Source organism: Mastomys coucha, unplaced genomic scaffold (genome assembly GCF_008632895.1).
Source record: "Mastomys coucha isolate ucsf_1 unplaced genomic scaffold, UCSF_Mcou_1 pScaffold6, whole genome shotgun sequence".
NCBI classification, from domain to species: Eukaryota; Metazoa; Chordata; class Mammalia; order Rodentia; family Muridae; genus Mastomys; species Mastomys coucha.
This window is the reverse complement of record NW_022196912.1, coordinates 15,786,819-15,803,940: the sequence shown is the minus strand read 5'-3', so window position 1 is coordinate 15,803,940 and position 17,122 is coordinate 15,786,819. Positions and strand designations below refer to the sequence as shown.

The window sequence follows — 17,122 nt, the reverse complement described above, 5'->3', positions numbered from 1 at the left end:
AGTTAAAGTTTTTTTTTTTTAAATATTTATTTATTATATGTAAATACACTGTGGCTATGAGCCACCATGTGGTTGCTGGGATTTGAACTCAGAACCTTAGAAGAGCAGTTGGTGCTCTTACCCGCTGAGCCATCTCACTAGCTTGTTTGCTGTTTTTATGTTTACTTCTCTTTGGTAGTAAAACTGGTAGTATAATTAAAATATTTTCAATGACAAAGATGACAGGTTAAATTCTGTATTAAAGCTAAAGCAGCTGGGCTGGAGAGATGGCTCAGCAGTTAAGAAAACTGACTGTTCTTCCAGAGGTCCTGAGTTCAAATCCTAGCAAACACATGGTGTCTCACAACCATCTGCCATGGAATCTAATGCCCTCTTCTGCTGTGTCTGAAGAGAACAATAGTATACTCAGATATATAAATTAAATAAATAAACCTTAAAAAAAAACTAAACTAAAGCAGCCAATTTCTCAAGAGTTTTGCAAGAGAATTTATGGAAATATCTGGAGAGAATATAACATAGTTTCATGGCATAGTAGCACTTAAAACCAAAGGGCCCATGCAAATCCATGCATCCACACATCTACACAGGTATGTGCTGAGAGTGGAGAAGGACAGCAGAACTCAGCCTAGCCTAGAACTCATTAAATAGACTAGACTAGTCTAAATTCATAGCACTTCTGCTCCTCCCTGTCAAGTTCAGGGATTTCAGGCCTACACTTCCAAACCTAGCCAAAAGGTCATTCCTTAACCTTTGAGACCCTTTATAATAAATATTTTGGGAGGCATAGACTTTAAAAGTAATTAGCTTCTTCTATTTTCAGCTAACAACTGACCAAGAGAATAATGCCAGTATTCATTTACCTTCAGTGCTGTTTGTCAAAAACAGTACTGAAATATGATTACAGATGAGTTGCAGTGTTTCAAGTACTAGGCAGACGTCTAACACGAAGAAAAAGCAAGCGTCAACCAAACCAGTACTTCCATCCAATAAGACTGCAGAGGTGAATTCCTTCCCAAGAACAACACATTTCTACTTTTAGCATTCCATACTTAACTGATTCCTGCATTTACAGGAGTCCTTTTGAATGAAATAAAGACTTGCTTCTCTTGACTAATTTTTAAAACATATAATTTTACCCTCAATCTAGAAACATCGTTAAGGGGGACTCTGGTGAGCCACATACCATAAGAATCGTAGGGGTCGACGTTGGGATTGGTGGTGCTCCAGCTCTGGATCCGCCCGTCAGTACCGCCACTGTAGCACTGCTCACCATTGCTACTCATTACCACACACAGCACCGGACCTCTGCATGGTAAGGAGACTGCTGTCACACACATTAACTCTACAACAGAGCTTACAAACACCTAGAATGTTTAATCACTCAGATGCCTGTTTAGTCTCCAGCCTGTGACAATGAAGACAAGTTGGAGTACTTTTGGAGTACTATTCATTCTTCTTTCTTTGCTACACCACAAGTTAGTCAATTATGGCTTTGAGGCTAAAGTCACCTAGTAGGCCTAGTACAGCCCTTAAGCTAAGAATGCTTTTTATATTTTTAAACCTAAAATAATAGCACACATAACAATCTAAGAATATGTTACAAGAATTAAGGCCCTCAGTTTAATCCCCAGCAAAAACCAAACCAAAAGCCAAGAGAGGACCAAAAAAGTTCAATAGACAGTATATGGCCTGCTAAACCTGAAAAAAATATTTACTTTCCCACCCTTTATATAAAAGATATCAATTTGTATGACACATCAAGTGAAGATATGCCCCTTATATGCAAGTAGAAGCAAGAAAATATGTTTTTCTATTACTACAGAAAAACTCTTGGTTAAAAATATAACCAGCATGTGTGTGAGCATGTGTTCCTAAGGAGGCTACCTGGGCCTCATGCTCCATGGGCAAGCCTTCTACTTTCATCTACATCCCCAAACTTTGAGTCATTTTTATGTAGGCTATGTTAAGGGAAGAAAGAAAATGTGAGAACTCCTTTTCAAAATGATTTTGCTTTTTAATTGTGTACACGTGCATGTTATCCGCACAAGGCTGCCCAGATGCCCGAGAGTGCTGGAGTTACAAGCCATTGTGATCTCCCATGGCTGCTGGGAACCAGACTCCAGCTCCCGGAGGGAGAAGCAGCAAGCAGCCGTAACTGTTAAAGCACCTTTTCAGTCCCAGTGCTAGCATTTCTAACAAACTGAAACGCCTTGAATTCAGTTAATGGTGTGCACGTACCAGGACCCCTGCTGGTATTTATCTTATCTGCCAGGTCCTTTGACATTTACAAAAAAAAGCCCAACACTAACAAAAAAATATATTAAATTATGTAAGTGAAAGAATGTATGATATTTCAATTAAAACTGTGTCATAAAGATGTTGGCTTACGATAAAAACAAACCAAAACCAAACCAAACCAAACCAAACCACCACATACTTACTTGTGAGCCCTGAATGTATAGATAGGCTCCACATCTAGAGAAGTACTCCTAAATTGAAGAAAGAAGACAAGTTTAAGTGCTCCTACACATTTCAGTAGTGAATGGCATGACTGTCTGAACACTGTGGTCAGAAATAGACTCTATGGTAGTAAGATCCTCAGCATCAGGGTACAGAGGTTCACCTAATGCCATTACACCTTAGTGGTATCAACAAACTACCCCCTCAGTCTAACACCTTGAACACAGCCTTCTTACACTGTTACAATTCATACACTAGTGCGAGAGCTTCACTCCAAGAGAGAACTGGGCTGTTAAGGTAATTTCAGAATGTGATTTCCAGTTATATCATTAACTAACTCAGGGAAGATTTTATTATTTCAGAACTTCAGATTATCCTATTTTAAAGCAAAGCAGAAAGTCTAGGTAGTATCAAATATTCAACATTGAAAAATGAGAATATAAGCTGGGCAGTGGTAGCGCACACCTTTAATCCCAGCACTTGGGAGGCAGAGGCAGGTGGATTTCTGAGTTTGAGGCCAGCCTGGTCTACATACAGAGTGAGGTCCAGGACAGCCAGGGCTACACATAGAAACACTGTCTCAAAAAAAAAAAAAAAAAAAAAAAAAAAAAAAAAAAAAAAAAAAAAAAAAAAAAAAAAAAAAAAAAAAAGAAAAGAAAAAGAAAAGAAAAATGAGAATGTAAATGTAAAAAATAGTCAAGGCCAGAGCTATGCACATGGCAAGTGGTACTTTTACCTTCCCTGTGCTTTCCTGAAGGTTAATACAGCTGTACTTGATCTGTAGACACTGTCCAAGTCAATGATCCAATGATCACTCATTACTAAGAATTGTAGTCATCACAGACGCTGGTTAAAGGCAAACCTCGCTATTTCCTACATCTGTTACAGAGATTTGTAGGGACACTTCTCTCTCCTCATGTCACTCGGAGCTTAAAGGTAACCAGGCTACTGTCATTTGCATGTGCAGATATTTTTGCTAATTTGCTTTGCTTTTTACCTAAATCAGATGTTTACATGTAGCTTCCTGTGACTGGGCTGCAGCCAGAACTAGTGTGCTATGAGCTGAGAATCAGAAAGGCAGAAGCACAGCACGTAGGGAATGAGCCCTCAGCTGACCCCATCCACATTCTGCTTGGGCTACATCCAGCATTGTCCTGCATGAGTCACAGCACCAATGCTACAGTGCTACTGGTGTCTTTTCAAGTGGGCAGCAGATTTCTTCTACATGTAGTAGAACTTCTGTGATGTCCTGTGTCACAGTGCACTGTACTCTTGTGCCTATCACAGCAAAAAGATCCCTGCTGGCAGGCTCTGGTTCTGGATGATAGATGGACCAATGGAGGGTGAGCTCCAGAAGGACCTAGCCAAGTAGATCTGGTCTAATTTGGGGGCTAATAAAACACTTCAAAGGAAATCATGCCTGTTGTCACTTAGAGAGCACCAAGCCAAGAAAGATCACCTAAGCATGCACAGCAGTGTCCTTTGGGTCAGATAAACTGGTTAGTGTGGAAAACTCACTGTCAGCATAAACAGTACCTAAGTACTTCCTCACTTTGTAAATCCAAACTGCAAATGATGGGCCAGACTGAGGTCAAAGGTTTGATACTCTAAGTGTTCCGACTTATGTCTCTTTACATTAACAGGGGTCTGTATTACAGACAAGAGACCAACAAATAAGACAGCCACGTAAAATACTTCTGTGTAAGGACTGTAATTAGCAGTGACAAACACATGGGAACCATCAGATAAAAACTATTTTCCTGGCAGACCTTGGTCGCACACTCCCCAGTCAGTCCCACAACAACCAAACTCCACTCCCTGGCGCTCTAATACGCCTAGGGTCAGACAGAGGTGAGGAAGACACAACATTTGTGCTCTGGGAATAACTGGAACCAGCGGGACCCAGGCATGGAGGAACTCCATCAACCCAGTGGCATTGGTTCCTTCAAGTCTGTCTGGGCCATAGCAGACCTTGGGCCCAAATTTTGCAGCCAGTCCCACAACACCCAGAGGAAGCTCCACTCCCAGACACTCTAGCAAGCCCAGGATCACAGGATCACAGAATCGCAGAGACAGCTTGACTCTGAGAAGTTCTGACACAACCAGGATCACAGGAAGGACAGGCTCCAGTCAGATTTAGCAAGGGCAGGTAGCACTAGAGATATCCAGATGGCGAGGGGTGGGGGTAGGGGGGTCAAGCGTAAGAAAATAAGCAGCACAAACCAAGCTTACTTGGCATCATCAGAACCCAATTCTCCCACCATAGCAAGTCCTGGACACACCATCACACCGGAAAAGCAAGATTCAGATCTAAAATCACTTCTCATGGTGATGATACAGGACTTTAAGAAAGACATAAATAACTCCCTCAAAGAAATATAGGAGAACACAGGTAAACAGCTAGAAGCCCTTCAAGAGGAAACACAAAAATCCCTTAAAGAACTACAGAAAAACACAATCAAACAGGTGAAGGAAATGAACAAAACCATCCAGAACCTAAAAATGGAAATAGAAACAATAAAGAAATCAGAAAGAGAGACAACCCTGGAGATACAAAACCTAGGAAAGAAATCAGGAGTCATAGATGCAAACATCACTAACAGAATACAAGAGACAGAAGAGAGAATCACAAGGGCAGAAGATACCATAGAAAACATTGACACAACAGTCAATGAAAATGCAAAATACAAAAAGCTCCTAACCCAAAACATCCAGGAAATCCAGGACGCAATGAGAAGACCAAACCTAAGGATAATAGGTATAGAAGAGAGTGAAGACTCCCAACTTAAAGGGCCAGTAAATATCTTCAACAAAATTATAGAAGCTAGAAGATTCTGGGCAGATGTCATACAGACCCTAAGAGAAATGACAGTCCAGGCTACTATATCCAGCAAAACTCTCAATTAGCATAGATGGAGAAAACACGATATTCCATGACAAAACCGAATTTACACAGTATCTTTCTACAAATCCAGCCCTATAAAGGATAATAGATGGAAAACACCAACATAAGGAGCAAAACTACACCCTAGCAGTAAGAAAGTAATCTTTCAACAAACCCATACAAACCAAAATCCACCTCTTACAACAAAAACAACAGGAAGTAACAATTACTTTTTCTTAATATCTGAATATGAAAATTAATATTACCAACATATCCTAATTGACTGAAATCCAAAAATATGAGGAATTAGAAATTTGTTGATTGTTATCCAATGGTCTCTCTAATTTGGTAATTGGAGAAATAGGTCTAATATTGTACAATCTATATACACTTTCTGCTTGTTTGTACATGACAGTATCTTGCTGTGTACTACATAATGCTCTTGAAATCATGCTTCTCCTATCTCAACCTCTCTATTAGTAGGAATGGTTAATTTCATGTTTTTATACTATACTATGATTTTCAGAACAGCTTACATATTTCAAAATTATTTATACAGCCAAAAGAAACATAGACAATTAACTTGGGAAGTGGCTTGTAAGAGAACAACAAAGAGTGAGACTGAATGCTTTGCTTGATGTTTGTAACTCTTGTATCAAGTTTGAAGAAGAGGACTTTATAAGCTACTCTTTCTCTGAGATGAATGCTTTTCCAAACTCTCAGAGCCAATGAACCAGATTCTTACCCTCACCTAATGTCTGTGTCACCCTCCAAGCAGAACCATTGTTCATTGAAACAGTTGGTGAATGTCTTTATGGATGGACCATCTTAATATACACACCATTTCTTAAATGAATGTAGCCTGTTCTCTGTGGGCTGAGAATAAAGACACTCAAGTCAAATAGCTTTGACCATAGCAGGAAGTCTGTATCCAAAAATCGTGTCTAAAATTCATTCCTTGGCATAGCAGAACTGTCAACTCTCAGCTTAGCTACAATGGAGGTAAAATCCTTTGGTGATTTGAGGGTCATTGAAGTACAGCCTTATTACAATGAAATCCAATGTCTAAAAATTGTTCTTATTTTTGGCTTGTACCACAGGAAGAGCCAAGATTTTAAGCTCTACTAAATACAAAACAAATAAACAAACAAAAAGACTTTATATATTTATGTTCATTTAAGAAAATACTAGTAGTGATGTATTATTTTAAAATATACAGTTAATATGTTTGGAGTTATTTAAAATTTATATTGAGAAAAAATGTACGTATTTTCAGTATTGCTGTTCACAAGCAGCTACATAAGACTTAAATTGATTGTTATTTTATATCAAGCAACTTTTATAATACTCATTTTTATTGTTATAATATTTTATAAATTTTAGAGAATATGACAAAGGTATTGTAGGTATTAAAGGGGGGTCTCTGGGAGGAGTTGGGGTACAAAAGGGAAACAAGAATGTAATTTAATTCTATTTACTTAAAATGTTTTTAATTAACAAATTCAGATAAATTGAAATCATGTATCTTTTCTCATCATAATGCAATAAAACTTAAATAAAAAAAAAAAAACCTATTTTCCTAATGTCAGACCTAACTGTCTGAAGGATTTACCTATCAATGGTAAAGAATAAATAACAAGAAGAGATATTTGGGAAATATAACAGGCAATTATTTTTAAAATAAATCTTTTCCTGTTGATAAATAATTTAAAATTTTAAAAAAAAATAAGCAAGTAGAATCTTCTCACTTTTTGGCTGGGGCTGTTTTCTGCAGATTCCACATTTTCAGGGTATGGTCCTCTGATGCTGTTATTAACACAGGCTCAATGGGGTGGAAGGCTAGGGCTCGAATGCCATCAAAGTGACTCCTTAATGTAAACTTAGGGTTCCACGTCTTCCTCAATGCATCTTTGTTATTCGCTATCTATAAAGAAACCAAAAAAAAGATCAGGCTGAGATGGCTGATTTGCTATTAAACTATTACATTGTACAATTCTCAAAATAATATACTTTAAAAGTAAACAACCGAACTATTTAGCAAAATTAGCAACATGTGGTAGCAATTTGCATGGAAGAAATATGAAACAATCAAAAGGACAGCTAACGTACTTCAATCTAAAATGTAGGTAAATAGTAATTCCAAACAGTTCTCCACTATTGCTAGTTTGGATCCTGAATGTCCTCCAAGGCTCAGATGCTGAAGGCCTGGTCAGCAGCCTGTGGCCTTTCCAGAGGAGAGAGGTTTAGCAGATGGAGACTAGAGGGTAGGAGACAGCGGAACCCAGCCGCCTCCTTCTCTGCTTCCCTAATGCCGTCAAGCAGGGAGCTTCTTCTGACCTAGCTCACCATGGTCCCAACCAAACATGGACTGAAACGCAAGCAAGCCTTCCTTCTTACCATGTACTCATTTCAAATTCTTATGTCACAGTGACAGACTGAGGAATCAGTAGAACTAACTCAATTCAAACTGTAAGACAGAAAGTGTAATTGGGGGTAGGAAAAACTGAGGTTTTTTTTTTTCTCTTTATGCTTGTGTTCTGGCTAGTTTTATGTCAACTGTATCAACTACTAGAGTCATTTTGGAAGAGGGAGCATCAATAGAGAAAATGGTCCTACCAGCTTGGCCTGTGGGCCAGTGTGAGGCATTTTTTTGATGGATGACTGGTGTGTGAGAGTCCAGCTCACTGTGGGCAATGCAATCCTAGGCTGGTGGTGCTGTGTGCTTTAAGAAAGCAGGTACAGCCAGTGTTCTTCCACGGCCTCTGCTCTGATTCTTGCACTGACTTCCATTGACCATGGACTGTGATGTGCACTTACAAGTGCACGTTGTGGTATTTCACCCACAACGTTGCTTTGGGTTGTGGTATTTCATCTCAGCAATGCAGCCCTAAACTAAGACAGTTTGTTAATTTAAACTATAATCACAGTTTTCGAACTTAATACTTTCTTCACCAAGATGGAGATAAGATAGACATAGAAAATGTTAAAATGGCTGAGCATGGCATCACATACCTGCAATTCTAGCACCCAGAGCTGAGGAGGAAGATTTAGAATCCAGAGTCATCACTGAGCTACACCCCTGCTGCATCTCCTCTTTCCACATGCACTCAAGTGTGGACATGAGATGCCATGTGAAGACAGCATGCAGGGCATTTTGTGGTAAAACACTAAAGAGCCTGGTCTTCCCCAAGTCAAGTCTTCAAGTGAGAAGGAAGGCAATGGCAACATCGTAACTGCAGTTTTTAGTGTTATGTTATCAGCAGCCAGGACCACACCCAGTCTCTGGATGCAGGGAGATTAGAAGCTGATGCTTTTAAAACACATTTTCTTCTATGAAAAAGTTTTTTCCGTAATATATTCTGACTACAATCCCTTTATTCTTCTATGAAAAAGTTTTTTTTTCCGTAATATATTCTGACTACAATCCCTTTACCAATTCCTCCATGGCCTCCCCACTTTCCCTCCTATCTGAACCCCATCCTTCCCTCTCTCTCTCACGAGAAAACAGACATCTAAAGAATAACATAAAACAAAAACGAGTGAAATGGGACCAAAAAAATGGAAAAAGAACCAAAGAAAAAGCTCAAGAAGCACATATGGACACAAGAGACATACATGATCACACACAGAAATCCCACAAAACTGGAAACCATCATACACCCAAAGAACCTACAAGGTTAAAGAAAAAAAAAACTGACAAAGAAATATGAGACAAAGAACCTCCAAAAATGCCAGAGTTCATTTTGTACTTTTAAAAATATTGCAATAGATTACTGGCATGTTTAATAAAACAAAGAACTACCTTTGGAAATAGAATAAACATATAATATCAATTTTCCTGAGAGGGGAAAAAAGTGTGTTTGCATTAGAAAGAAGCCCAAGTTCCATTAGCTACTGGGTAAAGTCTTCATGGTTTAGGTGGGAAGACAGAAGTATGCAGTGGGAAATGCTGCCTCCAGCCATTATGAACTAGGTAATTTGGAGGACCCCTGTTGTGAGGATAAGGAGACAAGAAGTGAGCATGCAAGAGAAGACAAGCTGGGCAGCAGCGCAGGGAGCACACACTAGACAAGGTACTGAAGGGGCAAGACGGGCTGCAGGGAAGACAGACATTGGCTCATCACAGGTGCCTAAACACCACCACAGCTCACACTTCCTTCTCCTACCCAAAACCAACGCACATTTTAGTGTGATCACAGATAAAGGCAGTCTCTAAGTTTAATGGCCAGGTTATTTAGAAAATGTTAGCTTTGCAAAGTTTGAAATTAAAACTAAGCCAAGATTCATACTTGTGAAAAATTTTACCTCTGCCATCTTCTATAAACTCAACTATTAATTTTTCAAACAGATCAATGGTGTAACAAACAAAGCTTCTACTTACATCATAAGCTAGTGAGTCTGCTTCATTGGCCACTGTAAGGCCTGCTAATTCTCCAAGCCCCAGCTCGCTCTCAAGGGCTTCATCTGCTCCCATGATAAAAGACTTCCCAGAAGGAGGAAACGTCAGTGCTTCCACTGAGGGAGACAAAGTCCACGTTACACATCTAAACAATGCAGAACTAGTCTCTCTTGCTTGCATTATACTTCTGCTAAGTAAACATGCACATTTTTACTTGATCTATTTTTGGGTTTGTCTGTCTGTCTGTCTGTTTGTTTTTTGAGCCTAGGCTGGCCCAGAACAAAGGCAACTCTCTTGCCTCGGCCTCCTAAATCATGGAATTACAGGCCTGAGAGATTATACCTCTATTACTGTTAAGAAATTTTGTAAACAGTGAAATTCCTTGAGAAACAAAAAAAACAAAAACAAAACTTAAAGACTGCTTTTTCATATATTATCCTGCTAAGAGCATCATCTAATTAGAAAAGTAAAAGAGAACAGATCTAGTAATCTACTGTTCTTTCCTTTACCACTATATAGAAAATAGTAAATCTAAAAGTAAGTTCTTCTCTAGTTGATATTTCATGATAATTACCCAAATAACATCTACCAATTACTAAGTATACCAACAAGTAGTTCTTGCTGTCCATTCAACACTATTGATCTCATGCAAAATAAAATCAATCAATTCTATAACTTGGAATATTATAGACATTTCAAAGTGAAAACTCTACAATGTGCCTATCTAAGAAAAATTAATATACACTCTTAGAAGTCAGAGTTATCTCTTGAAGTGAGACAAGTGACTAATGGTTAAAAGGCCACAGAGGACACAACATCAGTAATGTAGAGCATTACTGTTTTAGCAATCCTCCGCTCCTTGGTCTGAGGGTGATGGCATGAACAGTCAGTGGCTACTTGTGATGATTCAACAAGCTGCCCCTATGTTTTATTTCCTTTAAAGATATTTTAAAGTCTATTTCAGAACTCTAACAGCTGTCAACTGTGTTTCAAGAAGGAGCTTCACTGTGTAATCAACTTGAATATTCTTACTTGGTACCTCTGAACACAGCAGTTCAACCTTTCAACAAGAGCCAGTGAAAAGCAAAACACTAAACTAAGATCTTATAAAAGGAAACTATTCCAACAAGACACCAGGGCTCGCCTTTCCAAAGTAAGATACTCTACTGATTAGAAGCATTTCAGACAAATTTAACAGTTCAAAGAATTTGCTTAAGAGATACTATCTTTAGAAAAGCAGCAGCAAGTTAACTGAGTTGAGTGCACAGTAGATCTGAAAGCTGCTTGCAGTGCTGCAGTTACGTTTACTAACAGGTACCTGTTGAGCACATTAAATCATGGTTACTAGCTTTAAAAACAACAGTGGCATCTGGGTATGCACAACTTTAACCCCAGCACTCTGGAGGCCCAGGGAGATGAGCCTTGAAGCCAACCTGGTCGACATAATGAACTCAGGCCAGCCAGAGAGAAACAGTGACAAAAACTAGTACTAGTGACAAAAACTCAAAATCTGTCAGAAAAAAGAAAATCACTATCAAAATAAAACAGAATACAAACTAAGCCACTGTCAAGTCACATATACACGAGAGTAAAAAATAAGCTTTGCCTAGAGTGTTGCATAGCCTCTGAAAGGGGTCAAATAACCGTATCTGTCTGCAGCGTGAGAACTGTCCAAATGCAGTTTTCGGGCCAACATTTCAAATAACAACTCATGTGCACCTAGGAGACCAGGGATTCAGCAGGTGTCTTTTGTTGGTCCTATTTTCATTTCTACCATTTCTATATGTGAAGTAAGAATGGCCTTGTCCTGCAAACAGTAAGACTTCTTAATACGTCTGGAACTGAGCACAGCACGGGTTAGTAGTAGCTAATGCGCTAGGAAGGTCTAGCCAGCAGTCAGAAGAAAAACCAACAGGGCTATCATGTCTCTACGTGGCTGGGCATCTTGTTCTTCAAGTCCACAGGGGTGAAGAAATAGGGTTCAGTACCTTGGGTAACTACACACTGTCGCCTTAATTAGCTTTTAGAAAACTAACAAGAGCTCAAATACTACACCGAGACTAGGGAGCTTTTCCTGAGTGCCTGGTGAAGAATCTCTAGTAACAGGTGATTAGATGTAACGTGAACAGTCCTTCCCTCCCTTTCCTTCACCCCACCTCTCTCGAGTCTGTCCACGTTTCTTCTCCACTCAGTCCTTTACCTCAATTCTGGGGGTGAACTGAGCTCTGCGTGAGGCAAATGTCATTTCACCAAGTGACATACATTTTCAACCCTAAACTTTTTGCATTTGTATACCACAGAACTGCACTGTGGAAAACTAGAGACAATCAAAATATTTTAAAGAAAAAATTTTATTTCAAATCTAAAGTATAATATGTAGCATGAAGGCTGAGCTTGAAAATCATCAATATGATTTTATACTAAACATAAAACAAAACAGAACTATTCTACATGATGGCTGTAACTATGATTTTAAAAAGTATATGCCAACGGATAAGGACTTTTGAAAGGGACCAAGGAAACATGGGAAACAGAAAATATGACAATAGGTGGCTTTCCCTCCATTTTGTTACTGTTATTTTGAGACATAGTCTCACTATTCAGCCCCTGGCTGGTCTGGAACTTGCTATGTAGAGCAGGCTGGCCTCAAACTCATAGAGAACGAGTTTCCTCTGCCTCTGAGTTCCAAGATTAAGGCATATGTCATCATGTCCAGTGTCACTGCATTTTTAAAAATGTACTTATGCTGACTTTCAAAGTGAACACTTAGTACCAACTTTTTGACTCAATTTTCTCAATGCTGGCTTGGAGTGGGCCTGTTAACACTCAGTTGCCAATGGAGCTAGGGAATATTCAAAACAAGAAACTTAAGAGCTGGTTCTTAAATTTATGCCCTTCATTCCAAATCACAGACCAATGCTAAAGTCAGCCCCCACTGCCTTGAGGAAGCGGATGTGTGCAGACTGTGTGCTCTGTGAGGTGGCTCAGTTCAGTGATAGGTCCATGTGCTCACCTTCATCCGCCCTACTGATCTCCTGTTCAGGAAGCCTGGAGCTGCTGGGTCTGGAAGGGGAGCCAACAGAGGGCTGCAAGGAGGGAAGTTCATCAACGTCTCTCAAATTAGCAAGCATATCTTGTAGTTTTGACCTATTGGGCCCTAGCCAAAAGGGGAGGGAGGGCAGAGGAGGAAAAAGAGAAAACAGAATCACTCATTTCATAAAAACTGCACAATAAGCCTTTTCACACCTGCCAACATTACCTTTAAAATATCCTACTAGATTGATCAATAAGAAGTAGTTATTTTTGAAGTTTTCAATTGTAAGTTTATTATTGCTGGAAAAGAATTATATTTAAATACGTATTTTGTAAATTAAGTTAATGGAATCACTAAATGTCATTTCCAATACATATCATTAAAAGACATACTTATCTATAATGAAGCCAATGACTAGTGGTCTAAATGAAGACAATCACAGATCATGAACCAAATGTTGACTCGGTTGGACAGTAACACCCCTGCTTGTTTAAATTAAGTTACGCTCATTGCCTACACCCTGCAGCTACGGAACCCAGAGTGAGGCCTCATGCCCTACTGACTACTTACCTGGGCTTTGACTCTTCATTCTCCCACATCCCTGTTTTGACTGTTTTATATAGGATAGAGGCTGAAACAGATCTTCGGTAGTTTTTCCTGTTACAAGTTTAATTAAGAATGGGAAAATCTTACCCATAGTCCATTATGGTATTTCCTATACCAGCAAAGAATACAACTATTTCTAAGCAATTTTTAACTAACACCTAGAAAAATTTAAGATAGTATGACTGGAGTACACAATTTGACTGGATATATTTTTACTAGACCAATTAAAAACATCAAAAAGTTTACAATGGGTAACAGCTCAATTAAAAAGTATGCTTTGGTTGCTTACAAATTAGTGTTTTGTGCACCAATTCAAAGCTTTAATTAATTTTTCCTCATCGCAGATCTACACTTGTCCTCACACTACTGCTTTACTCAGGAACGAGTGAGTGTGAGAGCCAAGCTGTGCTGACCTTAGTCTACACTCCTTTCCTCAGTGCAAGGCGCGCACAGTCTACCCAGAGATGGACATTGATTCACTTAAAAAGCCCACGTGCTATATGTTTAAATATGCATCTCAACACCCAGTCCAGGGACTCCAATTGCTTCTATTAATAGCAATACTGTTCCAGTCAAATGGTGCAGTTTTAGATCTTAAGGGCTAAATTCCAACTACAATGTACAAGTAGATGAGTCACAGAAGTCTTGGCCACCTTTTCAATTAAAAGAGCTTTAAATTCCAAGATACTCATTATAATGTAATGACCCAAATAAATATAAATGTTTCTATACACAAGTTTTCCTCAACATTTTAGTTTATCTGGCTCAGACTTCATTCTAAAAAGCCATATCAACTCATGTCTTAATATATTTCTTAAGCTTAGCATATTTGAATAAAGGAACAAGACAGCCTTGTTTTAATGTTATCTTTCTCACTCTGATGAGCTCTACTCTGATCTCAATGCCTTAAGATTCTTAACCCTGTGCTGTCATCACTAACGGACATGGACTTCATGGAGTTCAGAATTTTAATACTGAAATGTCTTCAAAATAACTGCCAGATTGTAACACAAGGTCTGCAGGAAGGACTGCTCTTGCTGTTTTTTTTTTTTTTTAACCATAATTAAAAAGCAAGGAGGAAATAGAGCATATCCTTCTAGTCTTTTGCAATTTGTAAGTACATTTTACCCTAAGTTTAGATTTTAATCACATTTTGTACTAGTTTCACATCTCAAAGGACAACATTCCTATTGCTGTGAAAAGGAAACTCACTGTTTACCATGTCAGTGAGTAGAAGCACAGAAGGTGATTTAATCTTATTCTCCCAAAAGGACGGCTTTTGGGTTTTTTGAGACAAGGTCTCATATATCCTGGGATGGTCTCTAATTCCTCATACAGCTAACTATGACCCTCACCCTCTAGTCCTCCAGCCTCTCCCTCCAGAGCACAGGGATTACAGACATGAGCCACCACACTCACTTTATGCAGGTCCAGGAATGAGCCTGGGGCTTTTGCATGCATGCTAGAAAAATACCATCTGAGCTACATGCCCAGTCCCTAAGAAGCTGTTTAATATTATTTTCATCAAGGTTTTGATAGGATTTGACTTTCCTTACATACATACTAGATCTACTGACAAAGTTTTCATTTGCATAATGAGTTATATGATCCACAGGGCTAAAATTTCATTTTGGCTTCTGTTTCTGATATGGCATACATTTTACTGAAATGAGGAAAAAGGTAATTGGTAATACTGCTATAAACTGGCCAAAACATTTACATTAGAAAACAGACTCTTTTAAATTATATGTTTGACTGTGTGCCCTGTATAGCATATACAGATGAGAGCAAATGAACTGCATGTTGTGAACACACAAGACTATTCAGGGGTAGAAATTAACTTTTTTGTCTCAAGATCTGAAAGTATAAGCAGTCACTTTGGTAGACTGCTAGCAAACTGAATTAAGTAAGATTTATAAATTGCCACCAGAAATAAACATCCTTGTAAGTGAGCACATAGCTCTCCGAGAGCCAACTCATCACTGTTCAAATGCACGGGCGACATTCTCCCAAACCTTTTACAGGTTTGTTAAAATTCCATATTCATTTGTGATTTTTAAGTTCATAGTCAAACAGCTATGGCTTAATTTCAACCCCTGGGAGAAGGTGAGAAGGAAAAGGTCAGGAGCAGAAATGAAAAAGAGTAAGTAGTCTTAGGAAAACGTTGAGAACAAACGTAGGAGATGAGAGATGCAGAGGCTCCATTAAGAGGTACAATGTTTCCACTTACTCTTCACCCCCTTCTTCCCCTTCCTCTCCTTTTTGTACTGCTCCTTCAGTTTGGAGATAACTCCCTGGTCCACATTCCAGGCTTCAGGCATGAGACACTGATCTTCCTTTTCTAAACAGAGTAAGACAGTCTTTCTTCAATAAAATATCAAACATTAAGGCAATGTCTGAAAAACACACGATCTTCATGATACCGCTCAGCAAAGCAAGCCATCCTTATACTCATATATATGCCATGCAATCTAACCTCACAAAGATCAAGTCAATTTCTTAATTAACAAAACATTTCCATTAAAAAGGACAGAAAAAATACACCTAGATATTTCATTAACTCCAAGCGTGACACATCCATTGCCAATGTATTTCATATTGTACATATACAGTGATAGAAGATTATTATTAAAAGATACAAAATCATCTGAAATGGTCTTTCTGAGTTTTAAGACAGGCCACTCCACCAGGTAGATCAGTGCCTTGTTCAATCATTATCAGAGAAGCATCCTTCTGTAGCAGACAGGAACAAAACAAAAGACTACAGCCAATTGACAGAGACTGAGAGACCTTGGGACACTCAGCCCTAAAAGTGATGCCTCCATCAAATCCCTCCCCTGAGGGCTCAAAGAACCCACAAGAGGAGACAGAAAGAGTTTAAAAGCCAGAGGAGATTGAGGATACCAAGAAACCAAAATCTTCTAACTCAACATGATCAAAGCTCTCATGAACTCACAGAGACTTAGGCAGCAAGCACAGGGCCTGCATAGGTCTGCAGCACACCTCCAAGTATATATTGTGGCTTCCAGTTTAGTGTTTGTACATGATTCCTGAGTGTGCAAGAGAGTAGCTCTATGATTATTCTGCTTTCTCTTGGGTTTTTTTTCCTTCTGTTTGTCTTGTCCAATTCAGACGTGTTAGTTTCTATTTTAAATTATATTTTATTATTAAAAAGAGATCTTGTAGCCGGGCAGTGGTGGTGCACGCCTTAAATCCCAGTACTTGGGAGGCAGAGATAGGCGGATTTCTGAGTTCAAGGCCAGCCTGGTCTATAGAGTGAGTTCCAGGACAGCCAGGGCTACACAAAGAAACCATGTTTCGAAAAAAAACAACAACAACCAAAAAACCACCACCAACAACAACAAAAAAGAGGTCTTTTTTAAAAAAAGATAATTATCAAAAGAAAAAAGAAAAAAAAGCAGGTGTATGCTCTGGGCACCTGGTGCTCATTTTATGAGCAATGTTAGGTCCCCACTGAGTACCACAGGGGCAGGAATTGTTACCTACAAGACCCAAGACATGGAGAGTACTTGATCAATCTATTTGTTGAATTAATGCTGGAATTACCTGAAAAACATCAGAATAAACAGAAATCTATTTTCAAAGCAAGTTAAGTTTACTCCAACTTCAAAAAGTGTCTGTTAGATCTCTGGCCGGGTAGTGATGGTGTATGCCTTTAATCCTAGCACTTGGGAGGCAGAGGCAGGCGGATTTCTGAATTCGAGGCCAGCCTGGTCTA

General features: G+C 38.9%; 1 protein-coding gene across 3 annotated transcripts in view; it reads right to left on the bottom strand.

Annotated features, from left to right (window-relative positions):
* Strn (striatin) overlaps window positions 1–17,122 on the bottom strand; it is an 87,946-nt gene that overhangs the window by 6,241 nt on the left and 64,583 nt on the right. For 2 of the 3 annotated variants that reach the window (XM_031355245.1, XM_031355244.1), the window contains exons 8-14: window positions 15,614–15,724; window positions 13,348–13,434; window positions 12,757–12,900; window positions 9,726–9,859; window positions 7,093–7,268; window positions 2,442–2,489; window positions 1,184–1,305 (exon numbers count right to left, since the gene is read on the bottom strand). In XM_031355245.1, coding sequence (XP_031211105.1) covers window positions 1,184–1,305; window positions 2,442–2,489; window positions 7,093–7,268; window positions 9,726–9,859; window positions 12,757–12,900; window positions 13,348–13,434; window positions 15,614–15,724 — 822 coding nt within the window. The remainder of the gene's footprint in view (window positions 1–1,183; window positions 1,306–2,441; window positions 2,490–7,092; window positions 7,269–9,725; window positions 9,860–12,756; window positions 12,901–13,347; window positions 13,435–15,613; window positions 15,725–17,122) is intronic. The other variant, XM_031355246.1, reaches the window with a different exon arrangement.